This window comes from Pantherophis guttatus, chromosome 13 (assembly GCF_059756535.1).
Source record: "Pantherophis guttatus breed Tessera chromosome 13, ASM5975653v1, whole genome shotgun sequence".
Taxonomy (NCBI): Eukaryota; Metazoa; Chordata; class Lepidosauria; order Squamata; family Colubridae; genus Pantherophis; species Pantherophis guttatus.
The window spans coordinates 22,804,828-22,822,271 of NC_142075.1; the positions used below are offsets into that span (position 1 = coordinate 22,804,828).

A 17,444-nucleotide genomic window follows, 5' to 3' on the forward strand; every position below is an offset into this window, starting at 1 on the left:
CAAGCAAAATGGACCTTAAAAAAATATTCCACTGTAAATTCATAGATCAGGAGTGAGCAACTATGACAGTTTTACAACCTGTGGACTTCAACTTCCAGAATTCCTGGCGTGGCTGGCTCTAAGAATTCTGGGAGTTGAAGTCCACAGGTCATAAAGTTGCCATATTTGTTCACCCCCTGACATAGATGGTAGAGGTATCCAATGACTATCCCAAAGGTGCTTTTTCAAGAGGCAGCTGGACTTTCTTGTGAATCATAGAAGGTGAGAATTCTAGGGCTGGAAAGGACCTTAGAGGTCTTCTAGTCCAACCCCCTGCTCACCTTATGGTATCCCAGACATTGTTCAATCTTTTCTTGAAAAACCTCCAGCATGTTGTGGTCCGCCAGCAGCCTGCGGAGCTGGCAGCGGAGTCGGACAGTGAGGAGGCTGGGGAGGACAATGAGCCAGTCCTGGAGTCTGGAGAAGGCCCGGACGAGGGCTCTGCGTCAGAGGCAGAGATGGGGCCAGGGCCATCTGGGAGTTATGCCCGGACTCCGGAGCCTCCAGAGTTGGACATCAGAGAGGCAGAGAAACAGGAGGAGCCTGTTCCTAGTGCACGCATGCGCAGAGCTGCCAGAAGGCAAGAACGGTTAAAACTAAAGGGACGACTCAGGAGTAAGGCCTGGAGATGATTGGTCCCTCCCATAAGGCTTAAAAGAGGAGCAAAGGCACGAGGGCTCTTTGCAGGAAAGCAACGTTGCTAACTCTGTTTCCAGTCGGCACCTCTTGTTTCTTAACTTCGTGGGGCTTTGCCAGGAAAGGCCTTTGGCAGGGTGCCAAAGAAGATAAAGGTTTGTGATAAGCCCGATGGACTTCTTCTGAAGGACTTGGTTTTGCAATTAATTTGGCCTAAGCTGGGAATGAAGTAATACTCGGCTGTTAATAATAAAATAGGTTTGCTTGGGACTGATGGTGTCTTGTAATGACTAAGTGAGCACAACGCAGCAATGGAGCACCACAACTCTTAGCAGGCAAGTCATTCCATTGATTAAAAATACCCACTATTGGAGAAGAAAGGCTATTTTTGAACCATCAGACTTCAGTTCTTCAGTTCAGAAGAAGCTCCTTTCTATGAGAAGTGAAATGTCTTCAAAGAAAAAAAAACCAGAAACTCCAGTTGCCTCTTGAAAAAAGCACCTTTGGGACAACCATGACCTGGAGGACTGAGAATCTCCATAGATGCGATCCTATGACTAATGGAAACTTTCTATGTGTCCATAAGTTGAGATGCCCAAAGCCAGAAGTTCTTACCTTTCCTAGAGATAATTGCAGCTCAAGATAGCATTCTTGTCATATTGTTTCTCCTGCCCCCAAACTGTAATACTTTTGTAATTTTCAATAACCCCTGGCAGAAACGCAGGGCCCATGTTTATATTAAGGTTTCAAATGTCCCCGAGCTACACAATCACATTAGCCAGAAATCCTATTGTGTTGGGATGCTTTGAATAGAACAGTTGAATCACAAGCATCTCCTACACAGCCCATGTCGATACACAAGTACCGTATTTCACGTACAAAGGTTGTAATGAAATTCATTATTTATAGGATTCCACCCCCCCCCCTTTAGAATAGAATAACAGAGTTGGAAGGGACCTTGGAGGTCTTCTAGTCCAACCCCCTGCTTAGGCAGGAAACCCTACACCACTTCAGAATGGTTATCCAACCTCTTCTTAAAAACTTCCAGTGTTGGAGCATTCACAACTTCTGGAGGCAAGTTGTTCCACTGATTAATTGTTCTCACTGTCAGGAAATTTCTCCTTAGTTCTAAGTTGCTTCTCTCCTTGATTAGTTTCCACCCGTTGCTTCTTGTCCTGCCCTCAGGTGCTTTGGAGAATAGTTTGACTCCCTCTTCTTTATGGCAGCCTCTGAGATATTGGAACACTGTTATCATGTCTCCCCTAGTCCTTCTCTTCATTAAACTAGACATACCCAGTTCCTGCAACCGTCCTTCATATGCTTGAGCCTCCAGTCCCCTAATCCTTTTGGTTGCTCTTCTCTGCACTCTTTCTAGAGTCTCCACATCTTTTTTACATCGTGGCGACCAAAACTGGATGCAATATTCCAAGTGTGGCCTTACCAAGGCATTATAAAGTGGTATTAACACTTTGTGTGATCTTGATTCTCTCCCTCTGTTAATGCAACCTAGAACTCTGTTGGCTTTTTTGGCAGCTGCTGCCCATGGCTGCCTCCTATTTAAATGATCATCCACTAGGACTCCAAGATCCTTCTCACGGTTACTACTATTGAGCAAGGTACCACATATACTGTCCCTGTGCATTTTGTTTAGCAAGATGCTCACGTTTGCATATATCATATAAAAGAATAACATGGGAAATCACACTCTTGAGTGTGTAATAAGGCAATCATAACCTAGAACTAAAGAAAAATAATTAAAAGGCCAATCAAATGAAACCAGAGAAAAATTATGCAAGAAAAACTCAGTAAGAAAAAGGACAAAGAAATCCTGTTGAAACAAACGAGCGTAAGCTCTCCTATTGCTCTGTCTTGCCAATTGAACATACGGTATACACACAAACACAACAGGTGAGCACAAAGAACAAGGAGAAGGAAATTGCCTTCCTTTACATGTCAATGGCTTGCAATTTCCAGAAGTCTAAGGGAAATGCTCCGTGCCAAATAATGTCGGGAATCACAGCTCAATGACATTTTGAAAAGTCAAAATTTCCCCCGTTAAAAGTTTGTAAATCCTATTCAGTGGCTCTCCCACTTAAAAGCCTATTACAACATTATTTAAAAAATAAACAACATTCCTGAAGCCTCTACAAATCATAGTTTTCCAGCCAAGATCAGTGGAACACAAAGTAGACTTGTTTTTTCTTGTAAATTATTCTATTTGTTTCTTGTGGTGAAAAAAAAAAAGGAGGTGATAGGGAACTTTTTGAATAAGATGAAATTTTGTCAAAGAAAGTTTCTCCTAAGTTTTTTTCTGCCCTCTCTAAAGCATGGCTAGGCTCTATGAACTGAATCAATTTTTTTACTCCACTGATTAAATTAAAATAAGAGCTTTTAGACGCACCACAAACTATCCATTATTTCACGGATGTTAACAAAACATCCAGAAAACTGTACCATCCACATTTCTTCTTGCCTTCGGTTATTACCAAGGCTGTATTTTGAAATTGCATTTACGAACTGAGCAATCACATATGGGCTAATATAATGTTCCAAAGTTCTTAACACCCCCCCCCAAAAAAAAAGTGGATAATGTTTACATTTTGGCTGGACTGTGCACAGTGACCAACCATCAAGATTGTGTCACAGAACAAATAAAACTCCTCTACCCAGCCCAGGTATGACTTCAGAGAAAGCTTGCGTCCGATGCAAATCAAAACCGCAGGATTTCCAGGGACATCCCCCTGGGTGAAGTTTGGCCACAAAATGTTTAAGACACACAAAGAAAAAATGCTTCTAAAGGTTTCCCCTCCTGTTGTCACTCCCTACTTTCTTTCAAGGAAGAACGACGGGTGTCATCCAGCACGGAATTTCCACCGCAGTTAAGCTTGTAGTAACTCAGAAGTCGTTTCGTACTCACACTTCGGAAGTTTGTCAAGCCTCTTCTTGGGTCCTTTCCAAAGCAGAGGTTGATGAATGCTTGATGGAAGTCAGAAATTCTTGTCCGTCGGAAGTACCGACCGGGGCCTTCGGTGGTCAAAAAACTTGACGGAACAATATTAACTGCTCAGATTCTTTTTTTAGGCCGTGTCTCATGGTGGCTCCTCTTTTAGGGCCCTCCCATTTCCACTGGCCGGGAGGGAGGTGTATTTCCCAGTCTTGCCTGTATGCAATCCTCTTTTGGAGTGCAAACAAAAGATAAGGAGAGCACAATTTTATTTATTTATTTTTAGTTATTTAGTTTGTCAAACATGTAAGAGAAAACAGGTACAAGTAGAAACATGGACATGATGAACACAGGAAATGAGTACGAATAAATGGGGAGAGTAGGACAGGGACGGAAGGCACGCTTGTGCCCTTATGCACATCCCCTTACAGGCCTCTTAGGAATGGGGTGAGGTCCACGGTAGACAGTTTAAGGTTAAGGTTTTGGGGGTTTGAGGATGTAAGAACAGAGTCAGGTTGTGCATTCCAGGCATTGACCACTCTGTTGCTGAAGTCATATTTTCTGCAATCGAGTTTGGAGCGGTTTATTTTTGAGTTTGTATCTATTGTTTGCCCGTGTATTATTGCGGTTGAAGCTGAAGTAGTCATTGACAGGTAGGACATTGTAGCAGACAATTTTGTGCGCGACGCTTACAATCCAACCCACTGGCTTTGGATAGCCAGATCTCCCATCAGCTTCCATTCTGAACGGTCCTTCCCTTCTCCCGATCTACGTACGGCCACTGGTCGCAGCCCAACCTTTCTGCTGTTGACATTCGTTAAGTGAGATTCGCTCCCATTTTGCGCTCTTCCTCGCCGCCGCCGTTAAATCACTGAGGTTGATAAGTCAGTAACCCGGTTGTTAAGTGAATTTGGCTTCCCTGTTGACTTCGCTTATCCGGAAGGTGGCCAGAGGGGATCACGTGACCTTGGGACACAGCAACACAGTCGTAAGTGTGAACCAGTTGCCAAGCGTCTGAATTTTGCTCCCATGAGCGTGGGGATGCTACAAGGTTGTAAGTGTGGAAAAGTCCCTTTTTTCAGTGCGCCTTTGGCGTTGAGTCATGCCGGCCACATGACCATGGAGACGTCTTCGGACAGCGCTGGCTCTTCGGCTTTGAAACGGAGATGAGCACCACCCCCTTGAGTCGGGAACAACTAGCACATATATGCGAGGGGAACCTTTACCTTTACCTTAAGTTCTTTTTTTAAAAAAAAATAAAATCCTGAAAATCTTTATTCCCTTGTCATTCTTTCCTGTTCTTTCCCTATCTCCCTCTGTAATTTTCTGATTTTCTTTTCATTTGCAACTAATCTGTGCCCTTTTCATCGAAGGGCACTTGGGCTGCGTGCTTCTTCCTTCCATCACGGAGTGGATTTGATTTGTTAAGGAATCTTTAGTATTGATCCACTCTCATTCCGTCTGGCGGATGATGGGTCTCTCTCTAAAATGACAGTGCAAGACTTTTGACATGTAAGAGCAGCTGTGGGCTGTATAGAATAGAGTTGGCCTCGGTTCTTTGTTTGGTTTGAATTCTGCACCCAACCTGTTGTCTTCATCTAAACACATTTACCGAGTAAACGATTTCTTGGGTTTGTCTGTGTAGTGATTGATGTGACCAGTTTTTGGCATTAATGTCTGCTTTGGAAGCCATATTAGGCCGGAAGCTTCCATGCTGCCACCTTCTCATCTGTGGGAAAGTTGGAGGGGAGATTTAGTTGAGGGGTTGCCTGTAGACATAATAGCATTCTTCCCGTCGGTCAAGGTCAGGGCGATCCTGCATCTGGAGAAGGAGTGGTCGGAGTGAGGTCTCGAGATGGGACGGATGGTGATTGGAGCATGTGATCGACTGAGGAGTGAGGGGATGGTTTTGGGGGTTTTGATTTACTGAGAGAAAACCTGGACCTCTCAGATTCGGATTTTCCCAGATGTGCCAGTTTACCTATTCTAGTAAAGAGAACTTTGAAAAATGCTTGCTTCAGAGTCTTTACTTGGAGTTGGGAGGTTTTCTGGAACACTGACAATTAATACAGGAACTGCTCAACTTACGACCAGAATTGAGCTCCAAACATACGTTGCTAAATGAGAAATGTGTTAAAGCGAGTTTTGACCCATTTTACGAATGTCCTTGCCTCGATTGTTACGGGAACCGCTGCAGTTCTCCAATTAGTAACATGGTTGTTAAGTGAATCTGGTTTCCCCCATTGACTTTGCTCATCGGAAGACTGCAAAAGGGGTATCGCGTGACTCCGGGACACTGCAACCGTCATAAATGGGAGTCAGATGACAAGCAGCCGAATGTAGAATCGCGTGACCATGGGGATGTTACAACGGTCATAAGTGTGAAAAACGGTCGTGCAACGTCCGCTTTTTCAGGGCCGTTGTAACGTCGTCACTAAACAAGCTGTCATAAGTCGAGGACTGCCTGTATAAGAAGAGTCTTGAGGCATCGGTTTCGGGGACCTGTTGTGCCTGATTCCTGGACGGGTTGTCGTCTGATGTTTTCGACGCGTTCTGCTTGAATTATTCAAGTATTCTGCTTGATGAGTAATAAACGGTTCAAGAATTTGGAAAGCAGCCTTAGAAACTTTAGTAAAGCTGTGATTTTTGGCAAGGTTTCCGGAAAAGGAAAAAAGACTTTTCTTTTCTCTGAAACAATCCCTCGGGAGGAAAAAAGATGAGAAAATGATGAGCTCCGAAGACCTTCGGTGTCCCATACTATATCCTGAACAGGAAGAAAGATTAATTCGGCCTTTGCTGATGTAGGCAGATTAGGAGTAAATGCCAGGTCACCACTTTGCTTCTCTGCAGCTTCCTTATCGACACACAAGCCTCTTCATCCTAAATGTCAACCTCCCAGACACCGAAAAGAAAGGATGACTTTTTAAAAAAATATTCTGCACCCACCAATTGAGTCCTGCCTGGAATTTGGCGAGCCAACGGCTGGGTTTCGCCTTATTTTAAAACCTATCTAACCTGCTTATGTGTTAAAAGAATTCCGAAGGATTGTTGTTAGCGGCCTCCATGCCCGGGTTTACTTTTATGCCTTCGGTGCGTAAAGAGGTTTTGCCACTAAGTCATGACGTTTTATTCCATGTTTTCTCCTTCCTTTCCAAAGGATTTTCTCCTCCTGATGCCACCTATTCATGACTGAGGAGCTGGAAACAGCCAGACAAGTCCTGCTTTGGTTTCATCCTTCAACATGACCAACCCCCAGTGAGTACGGATGCTTGAATAAGAATCTCTTGATTTGCTTTTTCTATACGGTGTTGTTCTGTTTGATATCAAAAAAGGCACCCAGCAATGAATGGTCAGGGAAGTTGGAGATTGCGGTAGTATAGTGTTACGGATAACCTGTAAAACCTCCCCATTTCCTTCCAACCATATAAAATTTATATTTTGCCGATAAAGAAATAAAGGGAGACTAGTATAGATCTATTTCAAGCTATTTAGCTCTCATCAGCTAGCCATACCCTTACTCGGATTCGAACTTGGGCTGCCTGCATGTTAGGCAGTTGTATTAACCTCTGAGCCACAAGTTCTCCTCCCTTCATCAGCTTGAGCCAGGTTGAGTCAGAGGTTAATACAGCTGCCTAACATGCAGGCAGCCCAAGTTCGAATCCGAGTAAGGGTATGGCTAGCTGATGAGAGCTAAATAGCTTGAAATAGATCTATACTAGTTTCCCTTTATTTCTTTATCGGCGAAATATAAATTTGGTATAAAATGGTTTGTCGTGAATGCGACTGCTTGAGGGCTCCATAAACCGATGCCCTTCAGATGTTTGAACTACGCTCCATATAGCAATAGATTTATAGACCGCTTCACAGTGCTTTACAGCCCTCTCTAAGCAGTTTACAGAGTCATTGTCTTGCCCCCAACAATATGGGTCCTCGTTTGATCTTGGAAGGATGGAAGGCTGAGTCAACCTTGAGCTTGGTGAGATTTGATCTGCCAAATTGCAGGCTGACAGCAGTCAGCAGAAGTAGCCTGCAGTACCAAACTCTAACCACTGCGCCACCACAGCTCAAGAAGGACGGGAGGGAGGGAGGGAAGGAAGGAAGGAAGGAAGGAAGGAAGGAAGGAAGGAAGGAAGGAAGGAAAATAAATAGCAATAGCACTTAGATTTATATACCGCTTCACAGTGCTTTCCAGCCCTCTCTAAGCAGTTTAGAGAGTCAGCCTCTTGCCCCCAACAATCTGGGTCCTCCTTTTACCGACCTCGGAGGGATGGAAGGCTGAGCCAATCTTGAGTCTTAATCCCTAATTGTTGGTCATTCCAACTGGGTTTGATGGTAATCAAAAATAGTTAGTCTGGCTGTGAGTGTCTAGCTCTATTCTAATACATTCTTCTCAAATACTCCTGGTTGCTACTCCTTTTTTCTTCTTCCTTTTGTTATCTAGAAACAAGAGGATATATAATGTGGTTTGCTGTTCCCTTTTTCAGTTCCTCATATTCATACGAAAAACAGATGTTTTGTTTGGGGCAAATATTCTTGCATAATTTGCCCCCTGGAATAGAGTGTCTTCTATAATTATCCGGCTGATTATCCAGGCCATTTAATTCACTAGAGGATTTTAAAACACTTTTTTTTTTTCCGGAGAGAAATCAGTGCAAGGTCTGCAGCCAGCTCATCAAAATGAAGTTGAACGTGAAGGCTTTTCCCCCACCCACTCCCGGCCCGCCTGCTTACCTTACCTTGTTTGTTCCAGTCTCATGAAGTTTATTAACCCATTATCCTACACGACTGAGAGCAAAGGGTTTGGTGGGAGATCTGGCTTAGACCCTTCGGCCTTCTAAAAGGCAGCCATTGAGGTGGGATCATTAATCCTGCTTTCCTTCATCATTTCTCCAAGAACTATATTATATTATATTATATTATATTATATTATATTATATTATATTATATTATATTATATTTATTATATTTATTATATTATATTATATTATATTATTATATTATTATATTATATTATATTATATTTATTATATTATATTTATTATATTATATTTATTATATTATATTAATTATATTATATTATTGTCAGGTTTCGATGCTATCTCAAAATAAATGAACTTCCAAACTGCCGATCTTTAAGGAAATTTTCTCTTTATTCGAGCCCAGCAACCTGATCCTGACTCTTCGCGGTCAGTACTGACCTTTGCCCCCCAATCCCTCCCTTTCCGATCCCCAATTCTCTGCTTCTCATTGGCTATCTTCCAAGTCTCTTTCCTGATTCCTTTTTCGTCAGGTCACAGGAATGTCTCCCCCCTCCCCATCTCCGAGGAGACCGAATCTTCAAAGGGATTTAGCAGGCAAAAGTTCAGGCTTCTCCTCCCTTTTCTATGTCAGTTCTGAGACGCTGACAATTATATTATATTATATTATATTATATTATATTATATTATATTATATTATATTATATTATATTAATTATATTATATTATATTATATTATATTATATTATATTATATTATATTATATTATATTATATTATATTATTATTATTATATTAAATTATATTTATTATATTATATTATTAATTCAATTTATATGCTGCCCTTCTCCGAAGGCTTAGGGTGGCTTACAATGCACTTATAGCAATAGCCTTCATTCTTTTTTTGGATATACCTGCTTATTAGGGCTTTTGCTCCCCCCACCCCCATAAGCGGTGTTTCTACAAAGTCAGCTTATTGCCCCCACAATCTGGGTCCTCAATTTACCTACCTTGGAAGAATGGAAGGCTGAGTCAACCTTGAGCCTGGTGAGATTTGAACTCGCACTAATTGCAGGCAGCTGGCAGCTAAGTGCTACTTAACATAGTCCGCTGCACCACCAAAAAATTCTCTCTCACGCCTTAAATACACATTGCTATCCCATACAGAATTATTGGATCGTGTACTGGTCTACCTATATTTAGTTAAGTCGGTAGCTTTGTTTGTGTTCTTGATACACTTTCCCCACCGAGACGTCTACGCCTTCATGTTTTATGAAAGGGTAATGGTGTGGGAATGGCCTTGGCAGGTGGAGGAGGGGAGAGCTGCTTCCTAAGCCAGGGGTCCCAAACCACTGCAGTCGTTATATTAGTAACACAGTTGTTTAGTGAACCTGGCTCCCCCACAGAAGGTCGCAAAAACATGGATACAGCGACGGTCATAAATCTGAGCCAGCTTCCAGGAGTCTGAATTTTAATCACGTGATTACTGGGATCCTGTGAAAAAAGGTTTTAAGTCCCCCTTTTTTTCCAGCGCTGTTGCAACGTCAGTCACTCAACAAACAGTTGTACAGTAGTGGCCAAAATTGTGGAAACCTTTTGGGAAAAGTGTATTTTCTAAAACTAGCTAATAACACCACTTTTTTGGGGAGTAGTACCATAAAATTATATATCAATGGAAAGATAATTTAATCAAGAATGTAATGCAATAACATTCTTTTATGAAGGATTTGCTATTAGAATAGCAGTTACCGTATAAAGAAGGAAAGTGAAACACGTAGAAAAAACGAGATATGCAAAAATGATCCCTACGTCAGTTAATACTTAGTTGGGTAACCTTTAGCATGAATTATTACGGCCTTACAAGGTCTTCCTATGGAGTGAACCGAGTCTTTGAGTTCTGCAGCTGTTCTAATGTGAAACCAAGATGGAATGATGGCTTCTATTAACTGGGTTTTATTGCTGGGCCGCTTCTGACTAACCAGTTTCTTTAGTCGGTTCCATAGATTTTCAATTGGGTTAAGAAGGTCTGGGCTATTCCCAGGCCATTCCAGCAGTGGAATAGGATTATATTGAACCCCCCCCCCCAAAAAGTGGAGTTATTAGCCATCAAACCTCAAAAAATACACTTTTCCCAAAAGGTTTCCACAATTTTGGCCACTACTGTAATTCTAATCATTAATTGAGATGTCTTTAATTGTAGACAATGCCACAACTGAGTCCTCTGGAATGCCGTAGAGGCCAATTGTTCTCATTTCTATTAATTGTGCCACTCATTTCAACACTTCAAGTGACAATGGAAGAAGCATCTGTCAATTAAAAAAAAATGTTTCCACAATTTTGGCCACTGCTGGAAGCCAAGGACTGCCTGTAAAGCACTGCTCCGAATAGGAATTTTGCAGTTGGTGGGGGGGGAGCTGGTTCTTATTTTTGCCTTTCCTTCATTAGGCCTCCTATAGAAGGTGGAGTTTCCGAAGTTGAAATAATTTCACAACAAATAGAAGAAGAAACCAGAAGTGTCGCACCTGTACAGCTTGTTAATTTCGCCTATCGGGACTTACCTCTGGCTGCGCTAGATTTCTCCATCGCAGGCTCCCAGCTCTTGTCGAATTTGGATGAGGAATACCAACGAGAAGGGTAAGCACACATATTTACTTACTTTTAACTCCCCAAACTTTTTTTCTTAAAAAAAGAGAAAACAAAAAAGAAATATTCCAGTAATTTAATTTACAGAAAACGAACTCTCTTTTTGTGCTGTTATCCAATCATTCTCCTAATCTCTGGAGCCAGTTTTGCATTGTTGCTCTTACCTAGTCATGTTCGTTTGTTTAGAGCTCTTTAAATTATGATCTTAATCCCTTACCAGGGAAAAGGGTTTGTTTATTGTTGTTTTTGTTGAACCCAAAACTTTAGTTTCTGACTTGGGTAGCAAGTTCTAGTTCCACGGTCTTAATTAGAAACAGGAGGTTCTAACAAGCTTTGCTGTTTTCTTTGATATATCGTATTATGTGTAATGGGAAAGGATGGCTATAAAATGCTTTTAGTCTGGGTAACTTTTTGGGTTCGTAAAATGCTTTTAGGCTGGAAATGGAGCTAAGTAAATGCAGCAGAGGACTATTCTTCTAAAAAAGAGCCTTAGAAGAAATAAGATTCAGGCTGATCTTGACATAATGCAGAATTGGAGGCAAAATGAATTTTTAGCAGAGTTCTCCAAGCAGCTTCCCCTTTTCTGGTTTAAAGAGTTTTCAGCTTAATGAATGTAGCGATAGAAATACACCCATTGTCAAAAAAAGAAAAGAATGCTTTTTTAAAAGTGAAAAAATAGTAGCCAAAAAAAGGGGGAAAGTGTGATATATCATTAAAACAGTTACAGCAACTAATGATATATCACAATTTTTCACTTATCAATTCAAGGTTGACTCAGCCTTCCATCCTTCCGAGGTGGGTAAAATGAGGACCCAGATTTTGGGGGGCAAGATGCTGACTGTAAACCGCTTAGAGAGGGCTGTAAAAGCACTGTGAAGCGATAGATAATTGCTATCGCAATATTTTCCTTTTCTCCTTTCTCTCACTTTCTCTTTTCCTTCCTTCCTTTTCCCTTTCCTGTTTTCCCTTCCTCCGAGCGTTGGTGGCGCAGTGGTGAGAGTGCAGTATTGCAGGCAAATTCTGCCCACTACCAGCAGTTCGATCCTGACCGGCTCAAGGTTGACTCAGCCTTTCTTCCTTCCAATATCAGAAAAATGAGGACTCAAATTGTTGGGGGCAATAGGCTGACTCTGTAAACCGCTTAGAGAGGGCTGTAAAAGCACGTGTGAAGTGGTATATTGCTATCTAATGCACTGTATCTAATGATCTAATGCAAATTATCTTTGAGTTTCTTTTTCTTTTTTGGTTATTCTTTCAAGAGCGATAAAAACAATTAAAGGATGAATATAGTTCCGTGAACAGATTGAGATAATAAGACAGTTGGTTGCATGGAGGATCAGAGGATCTGTGAAAGTGTTTGGTTTTCTAAAAACCCCCAGAGAATAAAATTAATTAATGCATTGGAGGTATTTTCCCATGTCTTCTTCTGTTTTTGTAAACCTGGGCTGCCCACTGCTGACATGGTCCATTTCACAAAGGGGGATTATGAGAATAAAAAGATGAGACGCAGCAGTACAAATCAGATTATCATTATTTTTTGGAAACATACACTTTTCTTTCTTTTCTTTTTTTTAAAAAAAACATGTTTTATTTGCAGTTTTCTTTTCACACCATACATATTTTGTGGACAGTGTATTGACTGGGCCAAGTCTTTTTAAAAACAATGCTAACAATAATAATACAAATAAGTATGTGTAATCCTAATCTTCCAACTTCAACAATACTGTTCTCTCTTCATAATCCTTTATCATCTTTCCCATTAATTCATTTAAACATAAATAACGTTTCTTTACGCCATGTATTTGTTATCCCCTACTAAATTACTATTATTTAATATTTCAAGGATTACTCATTATTCCACCATAACTTCAATATTTCAAATGTGTAGGATTACTAATAGCGCCAGATATTAACAATATTTAATCAATCCCGGGAGTGTATCTCAAAATCCCCACAAATTTTTAATCCTTAATATTTTAAATTCACAATGTGCTTTTAACACACTATTAATGTTAATAATACCATTAAATTACTTAATCCTAAATTTCCATCTCCTGGGGGAGCTCGTTCCAGATGGCACTGGCCCCTGGGGGCCGCCAGTCGACACTGTTTGACCGATGGCACCCTGAGAAGCCCCTCTCTATCAGAGCGTACTGGTCGGTGAGAGGCTACTGGTGGCAGAAGGCGGTCTCGTAGATACCCCGGTCCTAAGCCATGGAGCGCTCTAAAGGTGGTAACCAAAACCTTGAAGCGCACCCGGAAGACCACCGGGAGCCAGTGCAGCTCGTGCAGGAAGGGGGTCACATGGGAGCGCCACGTCACCATCCTCCAGACCTGGTGTCTAAAAATTATATACCCTGTTTCCCCCAAAATAAGGCATCCCCTGATAATAAGCCCAATCGGGCTTTTGAGCGCATGGCAATAAGGGCAAGCGCTTATTTCAAAAAAATATAAGACAGGGTCTTATTTTCGGGAAAACACGGTGTGTGTGTGTATATATATATATATATATATATATATATATATATATATATATATATATATATATATACAGGTAGTCCTCAGCATTCAGCTGAGCCAAGCTCCACGTCCTTTCGCATGGCACGGTGCTGCATTTGGTGGCATCGCGTCCCCTTCCCCCTTCTCCAAGTCACGAAAGCGGAAACTGTGACATCTGTTAACAGCTTGAGTTGGAGTGTTTGTAGTGGCTCATTACCAGAGTATTATGGTAATCTTTTCCCTCTCTCGTTCGCGGTTGAGCATTCGCTTAAACAGCGGTATATTACAAAAATTGTCAGTTGGTAATAGAATTGGCTTTGTGCACAGGGAAAGGCTGTTGCGAGATGCACATTTCTCCGTCTTTCGTAAATTGGCATCTTCCCCTCTCAGCATATTTTTAAAACCCCTCCGTTTAAAAAAGAAATGTATAAATAGATTTATATCAGGGATCTCACATAGTATCTTGCTTTTTTAAACAAAATATCGCAAAATTATATTTATTTCCATAAATGCTCCATTGCTGATGAAAGCGGTTTGATCTTTTCCTTTGAAGAGATTCAATTTGTTTTCGAATTCGCTTGATCAAATTGCTGTCTCTTTATCTATGTATCCTACTTAAAACTAGAAAGAAATTTATCTGTTTTTTTACAACTCATATCTAGTCAGTTCTGGAAACTGTCTGCCAGGTAAAATTCAGGCATCTATTCTTCTACCGCTTTGCTAGCAACTGGAAATACGTTCGATGGATGTTTTGATGGTTATTTGGTTGTGATCCTTTTAGATGTTTGTTGTTATAATAATATGCTGCTTTTAAATGATGGTATAATTTACAAACTACACACTTAATTACTTACATCCCTGAAGAATGATAAACAAACATTTTGTAAGTGAAGACTTTAAAAACGGGATTTTTCTAACCGATCCTGATCTTTAATTGTAGCTTTTTGTTGGTAGTAATTTCAGACCCATTCCAATGTCTATATTTCTCCCCGCTTGTTTTATTTTTGCTTTTTAACAAGGTGAGCCCCAGTTAAAATGACAGTCTTATATTCCCATAGTCACTTTAAATATAGGTATCTCTGCCATCTACTGTCCATTCTGGGGAATTTTTAAAAATCAGAGAATTAGAATAAACATTTAGGAACGACCAATAAAGAAATGAAATAGAACCAAATTTTAGCATCTAGAAATATTGTTGGGAGACAAAAGCAGTTATTTATTTTTTTAAATGTAAGTAGATCATCCTCTAGCTACTCTTTTAGAAAATACTGCAATTTAACATTGCTATAACTCCTGCGTATCTGTAATTAGCCCCCAGTTTTTTTGATAGATGGCAATTGAAGTCCCGAGAGAATGACTTGAGAAGTTTATTCGTAAATTTGGGCCCGAGTTTGGCGCTCTCTGTTCTGTTGCATTATGTAAAGACTTAATAATATTTGCTCTAGAACATTAAGTCTTGTAGAGAAATAACACGTTCGGTTGCGTTGGCAGAAATTACAAGGAAGAGTAAACGCTTTGCATACTGAAAAGGTTCCTGTTCAATCAGTTGTTGGTGTCTGAAATTAAAAATTCTCAGGTAGCCAGCCTTGGGGAAGACCTCTGCAGTAAACTGAACTTCACTGCTGGATAAAATGATTTAGCGCTTTGATTCGCTATAAGGCGAATCAACGCTATATTGTCTTAACTGTTGTTCCTTTACTCGCATAAAATGTCGAAATGCAGGAACAACAAAGCAGGTAACTACAAGATGTTTATGTTCATTCATTCCTTTGTTTTGGTGCCGAAGTTGTGCGAAGAATTCGGTAGGCTTCGTTACCTGCGCAGTCCTTGATCCTCTGAAAAATTTAAAATCGGAAATTCCGCTTCTGCGGTTCCACGCACGTACCACGTGAAATAAAACAGCCAGACTGCAAGTCATCGAAGAAAGTCACTCAATCTAGATTTAGAAATGCTTTTCAGTTTTTAAACATATCTCAAGGAGTCCTAGATACTGATGGTCACTGGCTCTAAAGGACAATTGGGTAAGGTCAGGCCATGGATACCAGTTGGGACCGTTATTTAATAATTCCAGTTTTGAAAGCCACATGCCTTTAAGCTACCTAGGATCATCTCTTGGCAGAGATGGACGGCATATAAATTTAATTAATAAATAAGTACCCACAAATGGTGAAGATGGATAGGTGTGGGTTCTTGAGCTCGTACCTTGCTTCTGGTCTTCTAGTTAGACCTCCAAGGTCCCTTCCAACTCATTCATTCTATTCCTTTGGTCTGATCCTGCATCGCTTCTCTTTGCTGTTTGCGCATTTTGTACAAAAAGGAATCGTTGGGGTTGAATCTGGACTCTCTCCGTGCTTACTTATTACGAGGAGAACTATGCACACTGGACTTAACGCCAGGCGTGCAGTGAGCACGGTACGTTCACTAAGCAGACGGGTTGAGTACATGGGTACCCATAAAGATATGTTTCGTTGTGGATATTGTGTTGCGATGATTTAGGCGGGGATGGATCAGGACCAAGTACGGAAACTCCGTAGAGGGATGGTCCGGTCACATCCTTTCAGCCCAACTATTTACGATCCATGCTAAGAGGGTGAGAACCCCAGATTAAATTTGCATCCTGCATCAGAAGGAAAGGTGGGGTATAAATTTAATGAAGAGAAGAGAAGAAAGAATAATAGAATAGATTAGAAAATTAGAATAGAATTAAAAGAATAGAATATAGAATAGAATAGAATAGAATAGAATAGAATAGAATAGAATTAAAAGAATAGAATAGAATAGAATAGAATAGAATAGAATAGAATAGAATGAAGAGGGAATAGAATAGAAGAATGGAATGGAATGGAATAGAATAATAGAATAGAATAGAATAGAATAGAATAGAATGAAGAGGGAATAGAATAGAATAGAATAGAATAGAATAGAATAGAATAGAATAGAATGAAGAGGGAATAGAATAGAATAGAATAGAATAGAATAGAATAGCAGAGTTGGAAGGGACCCTGGGGGGGGGTCTTCTCATCCAGCCCCCTGCTAAATAAGAACGGACTCTTAAATACCCCCAACCGCGTCCTGCTGAAACCGAGCCCTGTTGCTGCTTCTGCCTTGCTCTTCTTTACCTGTCTGCCTTTTTCTCGTCTGTCTTCCTCTTCTTCCTCCTTCCCTCTGTTTTTCTCCCTTCAGATCTAACTGGCTTAAGCCGTGCTGTGGGAGGCGAGCGGCCGTCTGGCAGGTATTTTTGCTCAGTGCGAGTCTCAACAGTTTCCTGGTAGCCTGTGTAGTTTTGGTGGTCATCCTTCTGACTCTGGAGCTCCTAATAGATATAAAGCTTCTCCAGTGTGAGTAGCAGGCTTTACCGTTATTTTTGTTTTTTGTTTTTGTTTTCCCCTTCCTGAAATGTTTGAGCAAACCATAGTCCTCAGTTTACAACAGTTCATTGAGTGACTGTTTGAAGTTACGACGGCACTGAGTTACGACCCCTTTTCATACTTACAAAGACTACCTGTACGCCATGGCATGAAACCTCACGCAGCCACAAAGGGGGAATACAATTTTTAACAAACAGTTCATTTATATATTTTCATATCACATACATAGGTGTTTAGTGACACAGCGTATTGTCTGGATTGTCATTTTATTTGTATATAATAATATTTTCTCCCTCTCCTAATTTCTACCTCTACTATCCAACAATTTGTAAAACAAGCCCCATGTTCAAAAATATTCTGTGTCTTCTTCTTCTTTTAATTTTAGTGTCAGTTTTTCCCATTTCTACACACTCCCAACATTTTTTAAAATTACATTTTCTTCTGTAGGTGTTTTTTCATTTTTCCAGCACTGTGCACATACAATTCCTGCTGCTGTCAAAAGATGTAGTAATATTAAATATAGATTCCCTTTATCGTACTTTTCCGGTATTATGCCTAA

The 17,444-nt window shown here is 40.6% G+C and overlaps 2 protein-coding genes across 5 annotated transcripts in view; one reads left to right on the forward strand and one right to left on the reverse strand.

Annotated features, from left to right (window-relative positions):
- The window catches only part of NRG4 (neuregulin 4), a 47,341-nt gene extending 43,521 nt beyond the window's left edge, over window positions 1–3,820 (reverse strand). The window contains exon 1 of one of the 3 annotated variants that reach the window (XM_034409496.3): window positions 3,593–3,820. The gene's annotated coding sequence lies outside the window, so the exon portion shown is untranslated. The remainder of the gene's footprint in view (window positions 1–3,592) is intronic. The other 2 variants (XM_034409500.3, XM_087878123.1) reach the window with 2 other exon arrangements.
- TMEM266 (transmembrane protein 266) overlaps window positions 1–17,444 on the forward strand; it is a 58,203-nt gene that overhangs the window by 12,749 nt on the left and 28,010 nt on the right. The window contains exons 2-4 of one of the 2 annotated variants that reach the window (XM_060689484.2): window positions 6,777–6,874; window positions 10,821–11,009; window positions 16,701–16,855. In XM_060689484.2, coding sequence (XP_060545467.2) covers window positions 6,861–6,874; window positions 10,821–11,009; window positions 16,701–16,855 — 358 coding nt within the window. In that variant the 5' untranslated portion in view covers window positions 6,777–6,860. The remainder of the gene's footprint in view (window positions 1–6,776; window positions 6,875–10,820; window positions 11,010–16,700; window positions 16,856–17,444) is intronic. The other variant, XM_087878122.1, reaches the window with a different exon arrangement.